This window comes from Ictidomys tridecemlineatus, chromosome 6, assembly GCF_052094955.1.
Source record: "Ictidomys tridecemlineatus isolate mIctTri1 chromosome 6, mIctTri1.hap1, whole genome shotgun sequence".
In the NCBI taxonomy this organism is placed as follows: domain Eukaryota; kingdom Metazoa; phylum Chordata; class Mammalia; order Rodentia; family Sciuridae; genus Ictidomys; species Ictidomys tridecemlineatus.
Genome location: NC_135482.1, coordinates 175,710,099 through 175,733,931, shown reverse-complemented (window position 1 = coordinate 175,733,931; position 23,833 = coordinate 175,710,099). Strand labels below are relative to the sequence as shown.

The window sequence follows — 23,833 nt, the reverse complement described above, 5'->3', positions numbered from 1 at the left end:
TTTAAGCAAGACAGGAAATCTGGAAACATTTTTAAAATGACAGATTTAACTTATGTAAAAATTTAAAAATTTCTACATACAATTAAAGTCATCCTAGCATTGAAAAGAATGATAAACTGGGCTGGGGTTGTGGCTCAATGGTAGAATGCTTGCCTTGCATGTGTGAGGCACTGGGTTCAATCCTCAGCACCATTAAAAATAAATAAATAAATTAAATAAAGCTACTATGTTCATCGACAACTAAAAATATTTTTAAAAAGGAATAGTAAGCTGATAGAAAAATGCTGCAATACAATGTTAATATGCTGGCAGATTAAATAACTGAAAATTAAGAGGAAAGACAATTGGATTTGAAAAATGGGTAAAAGATATGAATGAATACTTCACACAGTAAAAGTATGAAGGGGTCAAGGCCTATGAACATGAAAAGATGTTCAAATTTAACAATTACTAAGTATCTTTTTCATATTGAGTTTTTAAAAAATCAAAAAAAAATTTTGCATCCAGTGATGGTAAGAACATGGAGAATGATCACTGGGAATGTAAATAAGTTCAATCTTTTGGAGAGAATTTGTTAACATCTATGAAAATTCAAGTGTATACAACATGTGATCCAGAATTTCTACTTTTAGGACTCTCTCTTACAAAGATACTTTTTAAGTAACATACATATCTACATAGCAACTTTATTTTGCTGGGGGCGGGGGCATTCCACCACTGGGCCACATCCCCAGCCGTTTGTAGTTTATTTAGAGTCAGAGTCTCAATGAGTTGCTTAGCACCTCACTTTTGTGTGTGTGTCTTCATACATGTACTTAGGGTAGTGATGTCCAACACATTCCATGGTCTTTTCTACCCCTGCACCCCCTCCCTTCTCCTCCCTCCCCTTTGCCCTATCTAGAGTTCCTCTATTCCTCCCATGCTCCACCTCCTGACCCCATTATGAAGCAGCCTCCTTGTATCAGAGAAAACATTTGGGATTTGTTTTTTTGGGGGATTGGCTAACTTCACTTAGCATTATATTCTCCAACTCCATCCATTTACCTGAAAATGCCATGATTTTATTCTCTTTTAATGCTGAATAATATTCCATTGTATATACATACCACATTTTCTTTATCCATTCATCTACTAAAGGGCATCTAGTTTGGTTCCACAGTTTAGCTATTGTGAATTGTTTAGAACCTCGATTTTGCTGAGGAAGCCTCCTGAGCTGTTAGGATTAAAAGCATGTGCCACCATGCCCAGCTAAACAGCAACTTTTATGCAATATTAATTATGAAACTAAAAAGTTAGAAATAATCTAAATTTCTGTCAGTATATGAATAGATAAGGAAATATCACTTACACACTTATGAAAATATTTCCATTATATATTATTATTACTAAAGGGAGAAAAGCCCACAGCATTATGTTATTTTTTAAACCTGAAATATATCTTTTATATATGCTTTTTAATTTCTACAAAGAGGTGGAAAATGTCATTTAAGGTGTTTGTAGCTATTATTAGTATCATGTCAAATGGAAGGAAAAGTTGCCTGTGAGATAGAACTCTCACTTTTTAAAAAATATTTTATTTGTTTTAATTAGTTTTACATGACAGTAGAATGCATTTAATCACTTTGATATATCATACAGAGATGAGATATAATTTCTCATTTTTCTGAGTGTACCTGTTGCAGAATCATATTGGTCATGCAGTCACATATATACATACAGTAATAATGTCTGTTCCATTCTACTTTCTTTCCTATCCCCATATCCCCTCCCCTCCCCTCCCATCATTTCTATCTACCTAATCTAAGGTAGCACTGTTCTTCCCTAGTGCCCCCCACCTTATTGTGAATTAGCATTTGCATATTAGAGAAGACATTGGGCCTTTGGTTTTGTGGGATTGGCTTATTTCGCTTAGCATGATATTCTCCAACTCCAACCATTTACTGGCAAATGCCATAATTTCACTCTCCTGAATAATATTCCATTGAGTGTATATACCCCATTTTCTTTATTCATCAATCTACTGAGGGACACCCAGGTTGGTTCCACGGTTTAGTTACTGTGAGTTGTGCTGCTATAAACATTGATGTGGCTGCATTACTGTAGTGTGCTGATTTTAAGTCCTTTGAGTATAAACTGAGGAGTGGGATAGCTGAGTCAAAAGGTGGTTCCATTACTAGTTTTCTGAGGAATCTCCATACTGCTTTCCATAGTGGTTATACCAATTTGCAGTCCCACCAACAATGTATGAGTGTACCTTTTTCCTCATATCCTCGCCAACATCTATTATTGCCTATATTCTTGATGATTGCCATTCTGACAGGAATGAGATGAAATCTTAGTGTAGTTTTTATTTGCATTTCTCTAATTGCTAGAGATGTTGAGCACTTTTCATATATTTGTGAATCAATTGTTTTTCTTCTTCTGTGAAGTGAGAACTCTCACTTTTAAAGTGTGTTCTTCTATCTTGACAGAAATTTTCCAAACATGTTTTCATTTTTGTGATCAAATACATAAAAGTAACTGAATAAAAAATAGGATAGTGATTTGTTCTGAGGAAAAAAATCACAAAGAATTCAGAAAAAATGATACAATTAACAAGAATCTAATAATCTCTGAGTCCATCAAATGGCCACAGTGTGTATTGACATATTTCCTTCCAGTCTTTTCTCTATATGCATATGGATTTTTCATACTTAATTTGATGCTTTGTATATAGCTCTGTGTCCTTCTTTTATACTTAACATTATAACCAAGAATTTTCCAATATCATGATAAGTATGTAAAAAATATCATTATCATGTTATAATAGGTTTATATTGATTAATCATAATTTATTGGATTGTTTACCTACAGAACTGTCTATGTCTTCAGTATTTTAATTATTCTCAATGTTTTACTATCCTGGAGCATTTAATTTGCAAAAACATATTTTTGGGGAGTTCATCGAGACTACCCTCAGCCTTGATGACTTCCCTAGAAGAGTTCGTAGGACTCAGAAGTTGTTGTCTTTATTATCATGGCAGCAAAAGGATCTAGAGTAACATCAGTAAAGGGGAAAAGCTTGTGGGGAAAGATTCAAATGAAAGCAGGTGCAAGTTTCCAAAAGTCTCCCACAGTGGACTGCACAGTTGTGCTTCAACAGCATGAATAAAGTCTTGCCATTGAGAGGTGTTCATCCGAGCCTGTTTTTCTAGGGTTTTATTATAGATTAGTCCCACAATCATGTAGCACCTATTCCGTGTATGAACTCTGTAGGCAAATTGCTACAGCATTGGCTCATGTTTGATCAGTCAGAATATTCTAAGAGCTCAGCTCCCGGGAGCTGACAATGGCCAGTCATGAAGCCGGCCTTTTGGGGAGCATGCAGGCTTTGAATAATACAGGCCTGCTGGTTTATCCCTCCCCCACAAACATACTGATGTGTAAGTTTCCCTGTATGTTCCTAGGCTAAATTTCTAAAAGAGGAAATACCAAGTTACATTGACATGAGGCTTTAAAAATAGTAAATATTTTGACCATGGCTATTTCTTATAGCAAAAGTCAAATCAGTGATAGTAAATAATAGCTATGTGAAAAGATTCATTATGGAAGCTAGACTAATATAATCTAGGAGTCTCCCTGTTATGAAATCTGACTTATAAGCAAGAGATTAGAGAACTTATAGAAGTAAATGGTCAACATGTGAGTACAACTGTCCCTCTAAAGTGATAATTATCTCAGTTCAATTTATGATGGTAAATTTGTCTAAACTGTGATATTATATGTTGATAACTGAAATAATGTTATAAAATGCATAAAAATAACATCATTTTGTTAAGTCATTTACTTCTTTTTTTTAAAAAAATTATTTACTAGAAATTCTCTTTGTACCATGCAATATGCTTAGGGGTTTATATTCTCTACCTAATTTGATCCTAGAGGAAACTGGGGTTTAGAGAAATTAAGTAACTCCCCCCAAATCATGCAACTTCTCTGTGGCAGAGAAAAATCAACCTAGGTCCGTCTGACTTTAAAACTTGCAGACCTAACCTCTGTGCTCTGCTGCTTGATATCCCTAGATGAAGGCCAGTTAATAAATGAACCTTAGTTATTTAGTTCTGCGTGTTAGTTATGTCACGTATGGTTTCCCAGATCATGTGCAACAACTCTGTGATCCTTCCTTACCCCTCTCTCCCAGGGTTTCAGATACAGGATGAGAACTAATGCATTGTATTAAACATATTTGTAGGTGTAAATATGATCCACTCTTTTTTGTATGTGAGGGTATTAGGATACTGAGGATTGAACCCAGGGGTGCTTTCCTACTGAGCTAAGTCCCCACCACTTTTTAATTCTTTTATTCTGAGACAGGATCTCTCTAGGTTGCTAGGGCCTTGCTACGTTACTGGGGCTCGCCTTGAATTTGTGATCCTCCTGCCTCAGTCTCTGGATTCTCTGGGATTACAGTTGTGTGCCACTGTACCCAGTTTGACCCACTCCCTAATGTCTTCTATAAGTCAGTGATCATTACCTCATTGACATCAACATGATGCCAAACGGAGGTGTTGTGGGTTTAGTGCTAATGATAAAATATTTACATATACACACCAACTGCCCTATCCATGGCTGTGGAAATGGGAGGTTTACAAGCCTTTCAAGTACTTAGTGGGTCTTTCAGTGATTTGAACTTCCGTTATTCACATGTCAAATATAAAATCTCTGCAGTGCATTCATTGATCCATACAATTGTACACAAATAGTCGGGCTTTTACCCCTTGACTCCTCTAACTGGTTTATACTATTGTAGCAAGTAAGAAAATATTTTCAGTTGAAAATATTGACCTGGAGATAGATTACTTCCTGGACAATAGGTCCTTTGATTCTATTATGTTGGCATGATGTAGCATAGAAAATAGAACTCCTTTATTCAGTCCAGGGTATGGAAGGACTTCCCCTGGTCTTATAGAGAAGGAACAGCTGGTGTCTTATTACTTGGATTCCTCCTACCTAGTGAAAAAAAAGAAATCTGTAGCCATCATGAGGCCGCTAATCTGTGGACTACAGAAACTCTACTTGGATCATGAAGATTAATTTTTCTTCTTTAAAGACAAGTTATTATCTCCAGTTAAATTCTGCAAATTGAGGTATTACAGGGCACACTATAATTTTCAAAATAACTTTCAAAATTTATCATGCTGTTCTGGAGCTGCCCGTGAAAGTTCTCCCCACCCTCCTCCAGGCTACTCACAAATGACTTCCCCTATCTGAGCATACTTTTAATGAAGAAACCGAGAAAGATGTTTCTGGAAAGAAAATATTCAGATTTAGAAAACGACAGGGCAAGCAAAAGGGTCACTTGACTGCTATTGGAATCTTGGTTGGAGATGATGAGGGGGTTGCTCTTATTGTAGCGTATAATCTAGGTTGCCTTAACACACATAGCTCCGAGAGCAGGTTATTTTCTGATAATGAAAGAATAATGGTGTCTTACCCCCATGGAAGTTCCTTTTGACTCAGAAGTTTTCAGAAGCATCCTAGGAGTGAGGCCAGGAAGAGGCAAGTTCAAAGCAATTAGGTTGCCCTGGGCTTTTCTTGAGATGGTGTTATTGCTTGCTGTTGACTATTCTCCCTGAGGCTGGGTCTAAATTGCTATGGTAGCCTGGACTTATTTGTCATTGCAAAGCCAACAGGGAAACTACCGATCAGTTTGGGGATAGAGGAGGTTGGAGGAAAAAAAGGTGTTTAAAAAATAATCTTTGTAGAAGAAAAATGAGGGCAATAAATATGAGACCCATTCCTTTGCATGAGGACCAAGATATGAAGATGAGATGGGGATGATGTGTGTGGTATCTGGTGAGCGAAGCTGTCCACTTTATCATTAAGAGAGCATCTGAGGGGGCATGCAGGACGGCCCATTTGCTGTCCTGTCTGGCCACTCTAAGGAAGGCCAGGAAGCACTGTGGATCAGAAGCCAGAGACCCTCTGACATCTCAGGGAGTGAGGATAGCTGCAGGTTTGGATTTGTCCATCCATCCATTCATTCATTCATTCGACAAATATGTATTGAACACCTTCTTTGAGTTGAGCATCATGCTAGATACCTGGGGCGGGGATGGCAAAGCATGAGATGGTGGAGCTGATGGCATGTCAGGAATGAGAAACATAAATTCGTGCTTACACATCTGATTATTTTATTGAAGTCGTGGTAAATGCTGTGAAGTCATGCATACAATGAGGTCTGAGCAGGGTGCACAAAGCCCACAGGTGGAAACCTCAAGTTTCGATAGAAGCTGCAAGACAGTGATGGTGGGGAACATCATTTTATCCACATGAATGACAAGAATTCCCTCTTTGTAAAGTTAGAGGCTTTCCAAGCTTTCCCCTTCAAATCCAGGACTAGGTCTGCTAACAATTAAATACATGTTAATTTGTATATTTGTACTGCCCTGTTCTTCTTTCAATTCTTATGAAGGAGCATGAAAGCTACAAAATGGTCAAAAGACAGAGAGCAGGAAAAATAATTACGCAGAAAATTCACAGCAGCTTCATCAGTCTCTAATTTTACTAGTAAGTCCTGTAAAATTCAATGAGCCGTTTGATGATTTTAGGGTCCTCAAATTTAAAACCCTGATAACCTTATCCTCTCTTGCCAGGTTAGTGGCCCAGCATGCAACTTAGCTATAATAATTGAAATGCCACTGAAAGATCCAAGTAAGAGAAAAGGTTATGCCTTTCCAATACTTTTATTGATACACCAGCAAGAATAACGTTTTAGATCATTTGAGAAGCATATAGGACATACCCAGACTGCATAGTGCCATATAAATCTCAACTTGCCTTGATATTAAACCACCTTCAGGCTGATGTAAAACCTTTTATTTTATAGAGACTCTTCAAAAGTAGGCCAGTAAGCTCCTAACTCTTATTTAAGAGGTTCTACATGTAATCTATCTGAAAGGTTATACACCTGGTATGTTGCCCACTCTCTTTGTCATCCTGAGGAGCTGTGGGAGCTAGTCCAGCAGTAATTAATGCAAATGGTCTTTTGGAGCTGTGTTTTCCATTGTGATTTCTGACACTTGTATGTTTCAGAAATCTGCCTACTGGGTTGTAAATGCATTGTTATGGAAATTACCCCACAGTGCTGGCCCAATCTCTTAGTATGATGAACCTGCAACTTTTAATTACCTGTCATTGTCTTAAAGCCTTGCATTTCTTTTCAGACTTATATGTTCTTCTTCCTGTATTGCATTGATGAAATACCGAATATTGGCAATAGTATTTGAAATACTTGGAGGTCTAGAAAAGCATGCTACTATAATAAAAAGGAGACAAATTCCAGTTACCCATCTTATAAGAGAACTTGTATTGTATTGCATTGCCTTCACATTGTTCATCTTTAATCCATCCATCATTCATCAGCCTTCAGTGGGACTAAGAACAACGATGGACCCCACACTTTGCTAATCAATCATCCAACCAGCCTACTGATATGAGTAGAAAGTCCTCAAATTCAGCCTCTGAACATCTGTTGGAGGTCTTTTATCTTCCTAAATGAACATCTGGTCCTGTTACTTCCTTGCTTAGGACCCTTTGGTGTCTCCCCATTGCCTTCAGGTACAAATCCAAACCCTGAGCTGTACTTGCCTCTCACCCACCACCTGCCTTCTCTCCCGCCATGGCATCTCCTTGCACCTGCGTCATCTCATCATTTCATTTGGTCCTCACTTATATACACTGTTCTTTCGGTCCCTTATGCCTTTCTCCTTCTTGAGTATTCCCAACCACTACCCCACCCTCTGATCCTCATTCAAGATGACCATATAATGGCTACAGAGCCACAATGATTCCTTTGCTAGCCAAGCACGTGGCCATCTTGATGACCACCATCATCCTGAGCATGATCCCTACAGTTCATAACACTGTAACATGCAAGGTCTGCTGTCAGGGCTGCCTTACCCTCTTCTTAAATGTAACAGTAACACCATTTTCAGAGATGAGGAATTTGTGGCTTTCCCAGAGTCAGAGTAACTGACTATTGCCGTTTAGATGTGAGGTGTCCCCCAAATGCTCACTGTGAGACAATGCAAGAAGGTTTAGAGGGGAAATGTTTGGGTCACAAAAGCCTTAACCCAATCAGTGAATTAATTACCTGATAGGATTAATTGAGTGGTAGTTGAAGGCGGGTGGGGTATGGCTGGAGGAGGTGGGGTATTGGGGATATGGCTTTGGGGTATAAATTTGTATTTGGCCAGTGAAGATTTCTCTGTGCTTCCTGATCATCAAGTGAGCTGCTTCCCTCCACCACACTGTTCAACCAGGTTGTTGTGCCTCCAAGGAATGGAGCCTGCTGTCTATGGATTGAGATCTTTGAAACCATGAGCCCCCAAATAGTCCTCCTCTACAGTTGTTCTGGTCGGGTCCCTTAGTCACAGAGTGAAAAAGCTGACTAGAACTCTGACCCAAGCTTGCAGTGAGGGCTCTCTTTTCCCTGACCCTCTCCTCTTTTAAACATACCACATTCATTTACCTATTGAAATATCTGCTGATGAATAAGAAATTGGCCCTGACTTATGACTGCTGACCATGACATTGACTTCAGACTCCAGAATATATAATATCATGAAAATGTCAATTAGAATTTCTTTTCAAAAGAAAGCCACTTTTTTTTTTTTGGTAAAGTGCTTAATGTAGAAGACAAGACCCTAGATGATGTAATTAGAATTATTCCTATATCCGGGAAATCAATATAATTTGTCTGGAGCCATGTGTTACAGCATTAGTCTATGATCTACCACAATAGCCCAGACACATACTGAACATCAGAAGATGGCACATGACCTCAGAGATTCCTATCTGAAATACAGGGTTCTCTGACCTAAAAGAGCTCTGACTACTTTAAACAGTCTGCACATCAGGGAAGATAAGTGGCATGAGTTAGCATGGAGTGCCTAAGTATTCTGTATATGCAACTGAAAGCAATGTGACAACACCATTCTGGGTGTCTGAGCTGGGATAATGGGATAAGTAGCCTTAAACAGGCCAAACTGATATGGTGGTTCCTTGAGGAGCAGCTGTAATAACAATAATGGCCAGCATTTATTAAGAACTTTCTGTGTCCGTCATCTCATTGGGTCCTCACGTATACACCCATGATTCATGGGTACTATATTAACCTTATTTTATAGATTAAGGAACTTCAGATTAGAGGATCAGGTGATTTGCCCAAGGTATCAAAACTTGGAGATTGCAGCACTGGATTTAAGCTCAGGCATCTGACTGCAAAGTGGTATCTACCTGCACAGTGTCCTTTCCCAAAGCCCGGATCAGGGGGATTCTGGTGGTTTCTCAGAATTCACCCAGCAGAGCATGAACAGATATGTAGCACTTTTATGCCTTTAACTTGGGGAAAAGTGGCCCATTATAAGCCCTCTTTATTTTCGATTGGCTGTAGCTTTTTTAAAAGTCACTTTGGACACATTTCTGTTTTCTAATGACTGAAAGAAGGGAACAAACTTATAAAAAAGTCACAGTGAATTGTTAGTTTCTATCATGTAGAATTGAATGGCAGAGGTAATAGGGAGTGAGCTTTGAAATGAGACCCAGATTCTAATCACAGTTGAACCACTAATAGCTATATGACCTTGATTCAATACTTAACTTCCCTGACCCTCAGATTCCTCATTAGAGAAAGGAGAATAATAGCAACCTCATTTAGTAGTGATTGAATATACTAGCACCATGCTTAAATCCATAGGTTCTGTCTTAGTCCATTAGGACTGCTATCACAAATTCCATAGACTGACTGGCTTACAAATAGCTAGCATTTATTTCTCACAGTTCTGGAGGTGGGGAAGTTCACAGTCAAGGTACTGGAAGACTCTGGTGAGCATCTCCTGCTTCATACATGGTGCCTTCTTGCTGCAGCCTCACTTGGCGGGAGGGGTGAGCAATGCTCTTGACCTATTTTATCAGGACCTAATCCTGTTCATCAATCCTGTTCTGACGGGATCACTTCCCAAAGCCCTCACCTCTTAACACCACCACCCTGAGGATGAGGTTTCAACATATGAATTGGTGAGGAGAGGAGAGATGACACCAATATTCAGATCACAGAGGGTTCTAGACAAATACTTATGATAATTAAGTTAATATTGTTAATAAGCACCTTTTGTGCATGTGTGATGCCTGGCATTATGGTAAGCACCATTAATGCACTATCCCATTTTTTTCCTCATGCACCTGTGGAGTAGCTTTGTTATTATTACCCATTTACACAGGAGAAAACAAAGGTTCAGAGTTTAAGCAACCTGCCTGAGATCTGACAACTAAGGACACAGTAGGGCTGAGTGTCTGAGCCCTTAACCAGGCACTAAACAACCTCCCATTATATTTTTTACCTATGTCCACTTCCAACTTGAAAATAACTGGTATTTAGAACCACTACTCCTATTTTATGGCGGCCACTGTCTCAATTGTCAGTTATCACTTAAATTACTATGTTCACAATTTGTTCACACTTGAAAAATATTGTAGATGAATATTGTCATGAGAAATGACCACAACAGATCAAGTTTTAAGGAATGTTGCAAAATTATATTGCAGCCCTTATATAACTTTGCAAAACAAAGGCAGACACAAAGAACAACAAGAATAACAAATACACTTAGCCAAAACTCACAAGATAAAAAAAATCAAATGGCCAATAAATATATAAAAAGACGCTAAATAATTTTCAGGAAAATGCAATTCAAATCACAGTGAGGTACACACCTTTCAGAAAGGCAGGAACTTAAAATCTATCTTATGTGTTGGTGAAGATGGAGCAAGTGAGGAACTCATAATCCTGGTGGAGAATGGGAGAATGGGATCAGACACTTTGGAAAACAGTGTGGCCTTATTTAGTAAAGTTTCATGTGAGCTGTAACTTAAGGTTTTCCTCATAGGCACATGAGAAATCCATATACATGTGTTCTTGGTGACATATATGTATCTGTTCAAAGGAGCAGTGCTCAGAATTGCTATAAGCAGAGACATAGCCAGGCCCGGTGGCACACGCCTGTAATCCCAGCGGCTCAGGAGACTGAGGCAGGAGGATCATGAATTCAAAGCCAGCCTCAGCAAGAGTGAGGTGCTAAGCAACTCAGTGAGACCTTGTCTCTAAATAAAATACAAAATAGGGCTGGTGTGTGGCTCAGTAGTTGAGTGTCCCTGAGTTCAATCCCTGGAACCACCACCTCCCCCCTGAAAAGCAGAGGTAACCCGGGTTTCTGTCAATGGTGGAAAAAAGGACTGCTTTGTGCCACATCTGCATGACAGATCACTATTTGTCAGTGAGAGTGAAGTAGAGCCACAGGCAGAAAATTATGAGTGTGATGTTTAGTAAAAATCGCAAAACCAGAGGATCTTTACAGTGTGATTTTACTTCTACAGCATTTGTTAGCATAAGGATATTGTGTATGGGCATAGTAAAGGTGTAAAGGAAAGCAAGCTATGATGACTAAAAGCATCTGGCAGTGGTCTTCCTGATGCAAATGGAAAGTTGAATGTCAGCATGCTCCTGGCTGCCAGTGATGTTCCAATGTCTGCCCCTTCACCAGTATCATGGTGCTGGCCTTGAAGTGACTTGTTGAACTATTCAGATTAGTGATGAGGGTTACACTTCATACTAAAAGTTGGAACTTAGAATCAAAATAAAGAATTTAAGATTATATATTGAATAAATTAAAATATATTCACATTAAATAATATTTGAAGTATTATTTTATTAAGAAAATCTATATGAATGCATCTAATTTGTTCTGATACAGTGCATTCCAATGAATTCATGGTGATAATGGCTGGATAAAACTATAATGCAAATGAAGAGAGAACACTTTTTTGTTTTCATTTTTCTCCAATGAATATTCTTTAATAGGAAAAAATAGAGATTTATTAACTTGATGACTGAGTCTTAACCCATTATCTTAGTTTAAACTAAAAACAACAGAAGGCAAAAATCAGTTCACCTGTTTACTTCCTAATTTTATTAGTCCTTATTCCTATTCACAGAAACCCTCAATCTCAGTTTCCCATTTATAAAAAAAAAAAAAAGCAAAAGATATTCAGTACGATAAGTATTTCATCAAACAACAGTCTCTGGATTTTCAGAGGAGTTCAGATTCATTAGAGGAAAACTGAATAAGAATATTGGCTTTGTTCTGGTGACCTTGAACGTCTTGGAGGACTAGAGACAATACTGGACTCAAGAAAGAAATCCTCCAGTTGCATCCTGCACCCCTCTTGCTGACACCCTTGCTGGGGACCTGGGAAGCCTGTCCTTCCCAGAGAGACATCTGCAAACTTCACAGCTCAGCTCCAACATGGCCTTTTTCAGTGAAGCCCTACCTGGCTCCTGCTCGGAGCTCCTAGAGAGAAATCTTTACCTAGACCTTGCTCTGGGCTGGCACTTACTGAATGAGCTTGCCATGGCTTATTTATGGTCCCACTAATTGGTAAGTTTCTGAGTCAAGGACTTTTTCTCTTCACTTTGGGGTTTCCAATATATTTATATTTTATATAAATATATTTCCCAATATATTTATATTTTAAGACTGTTGATTATGACAGAGGAGAGAAGTACCAGGCAAGAAATGAAGAAGAGAAAATAAGAAGAGGTTTCAAAGTTGCCAGGATTTCTTTTAATCTTAAGATTGATTTCATTTTCCACAGTGCAGCCATCATATATATGAAAGAAGGAACACTTAGGACTTTTTAAGAACAGACTATTCCAGAAAATTAAAAAAGGATGCTGTAGCCTTTGGAGAAAAACCACAGGATGCGGACATGGGAACACTTACTTAATTCTGAGTAGACCATGTTAGGGATTTTTCATTTATATGGGGAAAATGTGAACTCCAAAAACCACAACTTTATAATGCTTTTGAATTAATTTGAAAATTAAATTGTGGGATGAGACAAATAATCTAGACCTTTTTTTTTTTTTTACCTTGGCTCACCTAACTCAAACTGCTACGATGAATAAAGCCCAAATATCCATTTGTGTGGTTTCAAAAATACAAAGTAATTCCCCCAACTACTTATTCATGCACATATTCTCAGTACCTAATAGATCATGCAGTGTCCTGATTCCCCAGGAGAACCAGATTATTTTCTTCCCACAAATCTATCATATTCAGAGCTTTACTTGTTTGGTTTCAAACAGGGTGTGCAGTGATTTCTCTCTACTCACTTAGGACATGCCTGTTTATTATGACAGAGGAGAGAGATACTGGACAAGAAATGAGAAGGAAAAAATAAGAAGAGGTTTCAAATTTTCCAGGAATTCTTTTAGTCTTAAGGTTGATTTCATTTTCCACCTAGGAAAAACATAATTAGTGATACTAACCAACTCCCTTACTTCAAATATTTTATTGTGTGGACAGTTCCCATGCATTGTCTAGAGGTGAACATGGGCAGGTCAAACTGCATTCAGCCCACAGTGTAAAGACTTTGTAGCCCAAAGAATTGTGGCAGCGCCCAGAGTCCTCTAGGCTGGAGTCTGACGTATGCAATTGAACTTGGCAGCTGCACCCAGTTCTATAGGAGAGGTGACACTGGTCTGAGGAAGTTACAAGAAGTGGACTAAATGTAGGAGAGATCCAGAATGTGTATTTCACAAGATCAGACATCCTCTTCAGTGAAAAAAAAAAAAAAGTCAGAAAGAAGGAAGAGAAAAAGAGAAGTCCAAAGGCACATTGAGAGTAGATAAGAGTGAGAAATTCTTACAGGTGACATTGAGTTCAGCTTCAGGCATATCGAGTGTGATTGAGTGCATGAGAGATACCCAAGGAGAGATATTCATAGAGGCTGGAGCACAAATACCAGGCTTTCCATAAAACAGAACAGAGAAATTCGAGGGGAGGAAGTGATCAAAGCAACATTTCAAGAAAATTTCCTAGAAGAGTTGGTAAGTTAAAAGGCTCTACCAATGTCCAGTATAATGGGTAAAAAAAGTACCCAAATGGAGACACAGTGGCATGTGGGGAAAAGGAGAAGGTATCAAGCATCTGATTTGCTAGTAGCAACTTTGGAAGTTAAAAGAGAAATATCTTCACATTTCTTAGGGAAATGATGGCCACATTAAAATTTTGAGTTAACTCTAACAATTGTATAAAGACATACTAAGTTATGAAGTATTACATAATTTTCCTCCCATGCACCTTTATCCAGAAACTAAAAAAAAAGAAAGAAAGAAAGAAAAGAAAAAGAAAAAACGTAATCTACCAAAGGAAGGAAGCAGATTAATGAAAAGAAAGACATCATGGGAGTCTAGAAAATAGGAACCCAACTTAGGGAAGAGGCAAAGGAATTTCCAAAAATGATAATAAAGATTCCAAGATACAGCTATGCCACAACCCTAGAAATAACCAGTCTAGAATAAAATGGGAAAATGAGGACTCCGGGAAAAATGACTTTAAGAAAAACAAAGTGAAACTGAGGTATATAACCTTACATGTTATAATTGTGACTGGAAAGTTGTGCTCTGATGACAGTTTGGGGTAGAATTAATAATGGGTCCATAGAAAACTGAACAAACAAAAACCAAGGCAGCTGTTAAGTCCAGGAAAAACAAAAGGTCATTCAAGTAAGAAAAATATCTCAGTGTAAATAATATTTACACAGCTGTAGCAAGGTAAACAACTAATTTTTATTTGACTAAAAAATAGGATATATCTATAAAGAGATGACAAAGAGGTAGTGTATTAAGGAGCCTACAGAAAACAAAATTGTCATTTTCTGTATTGGAAAGTCGACAAAACACATCTAAGATAAGATGTCAGGAAATTGTGATATAAAAGTATTTTTTATATATCTGTGGAAAAAAAGAGCTCAAGTTGAAAACAATAAGTACAAAGATATATGTAGGGATGGGACAAGATACTGCTTATTTTTATTAAAGCAATAGGGAATGATCTTTTAGAAAGGAACAGATATAGAGAGTTACAAATACAGAACAGGCACAGACAGAACTATGGTGTTTTAAAAAATTAAGTTTAGTGCTCAGTGGAAGAGCACTTGCTTAGCATGCATGTGGCATTGGGTTTCATCCCTAGCAACACACACACACACATACACACACACACACACACACACACACACACACACACACAGAAGACCTTCACCATCTGTGTTCACCTTCCCCTTTCCTCACACCCGCCCTCTGAAAGCTTACTCACTCGTGCCACATCCTTCCCTTCAAACACCCTATGGAGCTGGACTCTCTTGGATTCATTGTATGCTCTCGAGTCCCTGTCGAAAGTGGGCAGACAGGCAATAGAACATATTATTCACTGAGGCCACAGTGGTGTAGTGAAATGGAGGCTAAATTTGGACAGGAAGTCATAGGTTCCGATTTTTACTTGTACTACAACTTACATTCCTTTGGATTTTTCATTGCAAAGTAATAATACAGGTTGAGTGTCCTATACTTTATGATACTTTATGCACATAGCTTGAAAGTAGTTTTATACAATATGTTTAGGGCACCTATGCTTTAACTGTGACCTGTTCATGAGGTCAGGTGTGGAATTTTCCACTTGTAGGGTTATGTAAGTGCTTAAAAAGTTTTGTATTTTTGGAATGTTTTGGATTTTGGATTATTGGATTAGGGATGCTCAACTTGTACCAATAATAATACCAGTAGGGGATGCAGAGGGAGTAAGTGAGATCAGACCCATAGAAGCAACTGCTACCTGCTACCTGGCATTTATAAATACTTATGATAAATATACTTCACAAAATTGTGACCTCCCTAACAGTTCATGCTTCTGTATATCATTGGGACTGTGCCTAATGGGTCCTTGGTACTTAATAAAGAATGAATCAGTGGAATTTATTGGAGAGGGAGGGAATTATAAAGCTTTTAACACTACGTACCTTTTTTTAAAAAAATACTTCTTCATTCTTTTATCCTTATCTTTCCATAGTTAGTTCAGAATTATTTCATAGTCTTACCCCAGAGAATAATGGGTCTCTATTGTAGGTCTCTATTTGTTAGACCTTTGAGGATAGAGACTCCCTTCATCTCTATTATATCCCCAGCTACAATGTCTACCCTGGAACAGGCAATAAATGGTTGTTGAAACGAACCTTCAGTAGGTTAAAATCCACTCTCCTCTCAAGTACAGCCTGATAGAGTCCTATCGTTCCCCTCAATTAACTTCCTTCCCATCTAAAATCAGGTATTTCTTGGGATGGTTTTTTAAGTTACTACTGACAGCTAAAACCCTTTCCTTCTCCTCTTGTCCTTGCACCTAATTCCATCTCTGCTTTTCTTTCTCCTGTAATTCATAACTCGTTCAGGCTTCTCTTTCATTTGATATATTCTTACCCAGTTAATGTTTCCTTCCTGCATTCTATTCAGTCCCTGTAAATCTTACCTGGAAGTGTCACTCCATTCAAGTTATCTGGAAAGTGGCCTCAGACTCTGTGTCTCCTGGTGACCTGGATCATAGTTTCTGTTCAGCTCCTCTCAGTCGCACTGGTGTGATGCTGACCACCTGCACTGTTGCTGCACTTCACGTGGTTCTTCTCCCTGCTCTTCCTGTTCTGTCTGCAGATTTCCTGCCCTGGGGCTGGGAGCGGGTTTGTCAGGCCAGGATATGGTTCAGAATTGTCACCTTGGCTTTCCTAGGCATTTGGAGGGACAACATAAGACGGCTGAGGGATAAAGTCCGTGGCTGTGTATTTTCTTTATCCTTTTTTGTTTCTTATCTTTTTTACTTATACTGAGATTTACTTACTGAAATTTGCCACCTTTTGTGAATTTAAGAGCCTATAAAAATTTCCCTTTGATTTTTTGATGTGCTTTCCTTTTATTAAAAAACACATATAACACTCTTTTAACTGTTATCTTAAATCTATTTTTATTTTTATTTTTTGTCATTTAGATGTGCCTAGTGAGGATTCCGAATTAATTGTTGTCACATGTCATTTCATCTTTTTTTAAAAAAACAAAATGACTGCCTCGTCCCCAGAGTGAGCCATCACTTTTTCTCTCTCTCTTTTTGTTTTAAAGTTAATTTATTTATGGAATATTACTCATCATAAAAAGAGCCATCACTTTTGATTGGGCCGTTTTAGGGCCAAATTCCATTCTGAAGGCTGCCATGCAAGTTGTCTTTGCTTAAAGCATCCATAATGAACAGGTTTGAATCGCTATTACAATGGCCACTTCAGAAATAAAATACAAAATGCAGCTCTAACCAGCTCTTGTCGGAGCCACTCATATCATGGGGAAGGCCCTTGTCCAGACTGAGCTACTTAGGCAGTATCTTTCGCCTTAGGCTCCTTCTTGCTTTTCAATCTATCATGAAACATTTTGAGACCATTTGGGTTTGTAGTAATTTGTCTGGAGTTGGGTGCATATTATCAGTGATGATATTTCAAATTAAACTAATGGGCTTCTCCTCTGAGACTAGACTGGGATTGACATTTTGTTCTGCTTCTATGGTTTTCTTCCCATGACAGAAACTCTAAAGGTAAGGTCTGGACTTTTTATGTGTACATCATTTTATTTGGCTCTGCATCTCTATAGATAAGTTGCATGCATGATAGTTTTGACCAATATACAACCCCGTGAGAGAGATGCACTTGAATGTATTTATTCGAGAGCTCTTTTCTCTGGCTGGCATTATATATATAATTCAGCTCTTTTTTGGTTCCAAGTTGTAGAGACCTAACTCAAACTGCCTTGGTCACAAAGGAAACCGGGGGAAGAGGGGCTTTTGCTCATGTAACTGAGCCATTCGGGAAGTCCTGCTAATGTGAGGCACCGCTGTACCCAGGTACTCAACATTCCATCTCCTGGTCCTTCTTTGCCCTCTGCTGGTTTCTTCTCAGAAAGCCCGTCCCTGCTGGGGACAAAGAAAGTTGTGATGGTTGATTTGGGGGTGTCAACTTGACTGGATTTAGGGATACCTAAATTAGTAAGACATGCTTCTGGGTGGTCTGTGAAGACGTTTCCAGAGAAGACTGGCAGGTGGGTCAGCGAACTGATCAGGAAGACCAGCCCTTAATGTGGACGGTATCATCCATTCATCGGGGGGCCTAGAAGGAACAGGAAAGTGGAAGAAGGGGGAATTCCTCTCTGGTTCCTCCTTAAGGTGGGGGCAGGGATTCATTTTCTTCTGCTGCTGCCCTTGTACATCAGACTTCAGATTCTTTAGATTTTGGGATTCTAAGAATTGTGCCAGTGACTCTCCAAAGGACTGCAGGCTGCACATTGGCTTTCCTTGTTCTGAGACTTGCTTCTCTGGCTCTCTTCTCTGGCCATCACAAAACTTTTCAACTTATGTAATCATAATTATTTCCAAGTAAATAAAATTAGTTCCTAGTAAATAATTATTTCCTGGTAAATATATATACGTGTGTACATATATATGGTCTTGTTTTCATATGTAGACACATGCAACATAAGTACATAATCTTTGATTCGGTTTCTGTAAAGAACCCTGATAATACAGTGCTCAACAACAATTCCAGGTTTACCTCCCACCGGCTTAGGCATCTATCATAAATGGTGTTCTTTTCTAGTAATTCCAGCAATATTTCCAAGGCAGAAATCATGGTTCCGGTTCAGATCTTGTTTTCATTCTCAAACTAAGACATAATATAATGCCAGAGTGATGCCGAGTTCCGATTAGGCAGGTTTGGACCACATGCCCACCTCCAGATCGAGGTGGGTCAGCCCCACTGAACCACGTGCATCAAGGAGAGGAAAAGGTAGATTCCCAAGGTCAGCATGGATACTGTTAAAAGAAGCTGGCCAGACCAGGCAAGATACGTGTAAACTGCAAGGGGAAATAAAGTTAAAAAAAAAAAAAGCTGATTAAAGTCTAAGGAAAGATTGCTATGCAAGAAATGTCAAGGAAGGTAGAAAAAGTTTCATAAATAAGTTTTCGGAACATAAGGAACTAAGACAGACCAAGCGGTTAGTGCTTTCTTCTTTTTTTTATGAGTAAAAAGAGTTTCTTCATTATTTCATTCAGTTAGATGGGGAAGTTGTGATAGGCTGAATAATGACCCCCAAATAACTTCATGTGCTAATTGCTAGAATCTTTGAGTGTTGCAAAGGGACTCTGCAGATGAGATTAAGTTACATTATGAAACAGGAAGATTATCCTGGATTATCTAGATTAGCTCAGTGTAATCAGAAGCATCCTTTTAAGAGGGAATCAGGAGGAGTTGGAGGAGATGTGCTGATGGAAGCCGGGATTGGATGATATACTCTGAACACAGAAGAAGAAACCATGAGCCAAGGAACAAAGGAAGTCACTAGAAGCTTAAAAAAAAAATTTCTCCTCTTGAGCTTCCAGAAGGAACCAGTCCTGCTGAAGCACTGACTTTAGCCCAGTGAGAATGATCTCAGATTTATGATCCCCAGAATATAAGAGAGTAAATTTGGGTTTTTTGTTTTGGTTTTGCTTTTGGTTTTGCTTTTGCTTTTTGGTACCATGGATGGAATCCACTGGTGCTTAACTAGTGAGCCATATCCCTAGCCCTTTTTTATATTATATTTAGACTCAGAGTCTTTCACTGACTTGCTTTAGAACTTTGCAGGAGCTGGCTTTGAACTCACAATCCTCCTGCCTCCACCTCCCAAGCCGCTGGAATTACAGGTGTGCACCCCTGCATCCTATAATTTGGGTTGTTTATAGTCTTTCATTACAGTAGCAATAAGAAACAAATACAGAGGTTTCCAATAAGAAAAATAAGCTGAATATGAGACTGAGCAGCAGACCAGGCAGACCCAAGAGAGGCTCAACCTTTCAGCTTAAGGGGCAAACGTGGATTATGACACTGCAGGCCGGGATCTGTGATATGAAAGATGGGGCAAGGGGCAAAGGATAGGAGATCCTGGAGGTCACTTAGCCCATGCCATAGAGTTGGGACTTCCTAGACCATGAGAAGCTTTGGAAAGGCTTTTGAAAATAAACACATGTAATCTGGTTAGTGATTTGGGAAGATCCTTCTGACAGTGGGAAGGAGGATGAGTTAGGTAAAGATGAAGAGGGTAAAACATGAGTCAGAGAAACCACTCAGGAGATTTGTGTAGTTGTCCCAGCAAGAAATGATGGGAGAAGTGAGCTAGGTAAACAGTGAGAATGAATCAAGGGTCAGATTCAGGCAGCACCACAGACGCAGAGGCAGGAAGACCCAGTGACTGCTTAGATGTGGGAGGATAAAGATGAGGACACATGGTTTCTGGTGTTGGTGACTGGGGGAACAGTGGACCAGGAAAGATGACGCAGGAAGAGGTCTGAAAGGAAAAGCTGATTTGGTAGCTCCATTTGGGTCATGATGGTTTTGTCGTCTTATAGGTTAGTGGTGATGTCTGTGTAGTGGAAACGGGTCCAGATCTCCGGGGAGATGTCTGGTCTACCCTCACTGAAAATGACAGATTTTGTAGCCACTGGTGTATATACATCAGTGGTGCAAGCAAGTTGAGTGGACAAGCTCACCCAGACGAGGAAACAGCAGAAGGCTGGGGCAGCCGCCTGGGATACTTTTGCTCAAGGGCAGGAAAAGAAAGAAACAGAAGCAAAGGAGGCTGAGAGAGAATGACCAAGGACAATGGGAAAGCCATGAGACCAAGGACCACACTAGCATTACTAGACACTCAGCACCCCATGTAAGGGTGGCTTACAGTGGACTTAGAAAACATTTAGGATGAATCTAAATTGAAGAAGGCTGCAAGAAGAAGGGACTGTCTTGACTAATGGTTTTAATTCTCTGGACCATCAAGAATTCCATAACTACACAGGCACACCCCTCCCCCTCCAGGCAGCCTGTGTCCTATAGGGAGGTTTGTTGGCAGAAGGAGTATGAAACTCTCCATCCAAGCTATTCCTCTAGGATGGCTTAAACGAGACTGGTGTCTCCTGTCCTTTCATGGATCAGACAAATTATTTTCATTTAGGTTTTCATTTCTCTTTTTTTTTTGTTTTTATTTCTTATTATACAAGTAATGTGTGATCATCATAAAAAAAGAGAAATACTGCAGAAGCATATTGACCTAGATAGTAAAAGCCCTTCAATCCTACTGTTCAGAAGTAACCACTATTAAAAAATTTGCAGGTCTTTCAGATGACATTTTGTGTTATAAACATGGGATAATGCATTCTGTTCAATAACTAATGTTTTTGTTATTATGGCTATTTTTCCATGCCAGTATACTACAGGCCTGCCTCATTATTTTTAATGGTAGTTTTAATAGTACTCCATAGTTTGGATATGCCAAAAGTTACTTAATCATTCTCCAATGTGCATTTGGAGTTATTTACAAATCTTCATTTTCGTAAGTAATGTGATCCATGTCTTTGAGTGTGCATCTTTGCACACTTATGGAAGTTTTCAAGAAGTCATTGGTAGAAATAGAATTGCAAGGTCATCGGGTATATAATGAATGCTATTTAGTGTGAAGCATAAGGCTCTATCCATCATCACACGTGGCCAGATCCTATGCTCAGGAAGCTTGCTTCCTATTGAATTGTAAGTGCCATAGTACCATTATGTATAAAAGTCCCAGAACTTCTCAAAATGGAAAAAGAAAAGAAACGATAAAAGAAAAAGAAAGAAGAATTGCAGGGTCAAATGGTTCAATATTTAAATTTCTAATTAAGGCCATAAATTGTACTCCATGAAACCTAAATGGAAAATACTGAAAGGCTAAATAAATATTCATGTTCACCTTTTTTAGGAAGCATGTTTGGTGGATATCTGGCCTTTAACACATCTCCCTTCTCAGTTCTCAGGAATCATGGAATCTCCTCTGAGGAGTGGAGAAGTGAAATACCAACCTTCCAGAGCCCTACAATAAGTAAATTACAGATTGCCATAGAAATCTGTAATAGTGCTTTTAAATCTGTAAAGGGGAAAATTGACATATTTCAACATGAAAATTTTAAACTACAGATACTATAAATATGTTTTAAAAACTGAAAAGCAGAAAATGTTATCTATGAAATAATAAAGGATCGCTACCTAGAATAAATGAAGAGTTCTTACGTATTAATAAGAAAATGGGCAAAGTAGTTATAAAAAAAGCTGTGTGTAATTAGGTGATTTTCAAACGAAGAAATGCATATGACCGATATGTGAAGATTCTTGGTTTGTGGCAAAAGTAGATTTAGACTTCAATATTGGTGAGGCATGGGGTATGTTGTCAGAAGAGTTGTTCTTACACATTGCCATTTGGAAGTATGTATTAGTGCATCCTTTGGGTGGAAAGTTGTGCTGTCTAGCACATTGCAAAGGAGTAGACCCGTAATTGTGTCTGTGAATTTATCCACTAAAGAAATTGGTGCACGTGTACAAAGAGATTAGCAGAATGCTTCCTGTAGCACATTTAGTTATTTTGATAGGTAAAACCTATAAACGATCTACACATTCATCCAGGGTGGTAAAATGAATATGATGTGGCACTTCAAAAAGATCTGTAAATAGACTGATGTAAAATATCTTCCACAAACGTGATTGGTTTAAAAGAAATTTGTGTTTGATTAATTCATTTAGCCAGTAGCTGTGTTTGTAAGCATTTATGAATACTTATTAAAAGATCAGGGGAAATAAACACCAAATTGCTAGCATTCATTACTCTGGAAAGGACAATTTGGATGTTGGGTTTGGGAGACATTCACGTTCTGTGTCTGACACCATCCCAAATTTTGTATTCAAAATGATGGTGGTGAAGCAGAGGCAGGCCTGGGGACACTTACGTCTGTGGTTTTGCTAATCTTCCATCCTGTTCTTTGACTTTGCAATGAAAGTGACATGAAGGCAAGTGTCATGGCCACCACACAAGGGAGAAGCCCCTGTGTCACGTCAGCCCCTGACCTGATTTGAGGCACATCCACATGCTGTTCCCAGAAACCACCTGTGCTCAGGTTCCACGAAGTCTCAACTGCCCCTAAGAGCTAGAAGGCTCTCTGGGTCACCTCTGTGGACCAGCTGCATGGAAATTAATTAGAGGCAGACAGTGTCCCCTGGGGCCGGGCTCCGGAGGATGCTGAAATCATTAGCAGTGATATTTAGCTACAGCTTCCTTTCCTGTCTTCTGAAAAATTGTTTCAGCCGAGAGGCCAGCAGACCAAGTTGTTGTCTAAGGACAGTAAAATTTTAATTTCCAGATACTTTGTGAGGGTCACTGAGGTGACAGTGACCTCAGAGAAGGGGGTATTTTTCATCAAACCAGAGATAGCAGTATGATCCTTCCCCTGACCACTCGAAACTAAATTCCCTTCGCTATAAACACATATGTCATCCCTCCAAGCCAGGGGGCAGTGACCATAGCAACAAATCATCCACATATTTTGTTAGTATTGTTTTGTTAAACTGCCCTTTGCACAATGTATGCTCCCTGACCATTGAATTGTAACTAGCTTTTCCTTTCTATTTCTCTTCTCAAAACTATACATAGGAGCAAAGAAAGAAGCACAAAAAGATCAAGATGCCAATAAACCTACTGTTTCATCTCCTAAGAGAACAGCAGCTTCTACCACCAAGCTTCATTCACCAGGTATTTAAGAGGTGTGATCTGTGTTATTTGGGGAGGAAACTTGGAGTCAGTTTGATTCAAATGCTGCTGACAGAGCAATGCCAGCCTGTGTGTTAGTGGTGATTGTCCAGGGGTGGACGTACATAGGCTGATGTTGTCTGACTCCAGTTACAATGAGTGAGTTGCCGGCATCATCTTCACCTTCAAAAACAATATGTGATGATGTGTTTAGGTGGGAGGATTTCTTTGTGTAGGTGCGTGTGCTATTCCAACAGCATGTAGCACTAATTTATAATTGGAAATCGACATCAAAGA

The 23,833-nt window shown here is 38.9% G+C and overlaps 1 protein-coding gene across 14 annotated transcripts in view; it reads left to right on the top strand.

Moving 5' to 3' along the window:
- Positions 1 to 23,833, top strand: part of Mtus2 (microtubule associated scaffold protein 2) — a 620,658-nt gene that overhangs the window by 450,559 nt on the left and 146,266 nt on the right. For all 14 annotated transcript variants that reach the window (XM_078016171.1, XM_078016162.1, XM_078016169.1 and 11 more), the window contains one exon: positions 23,441 to 23,539. In XM_078016171.1, the coding sequence (XP_077872297.1) occupies positions 23,441 to 23,539 (99 nt within the window). The remainder of the gene's footprint in view (positions 1 to 23,440; positions 23,540 to 23,833) is intronic.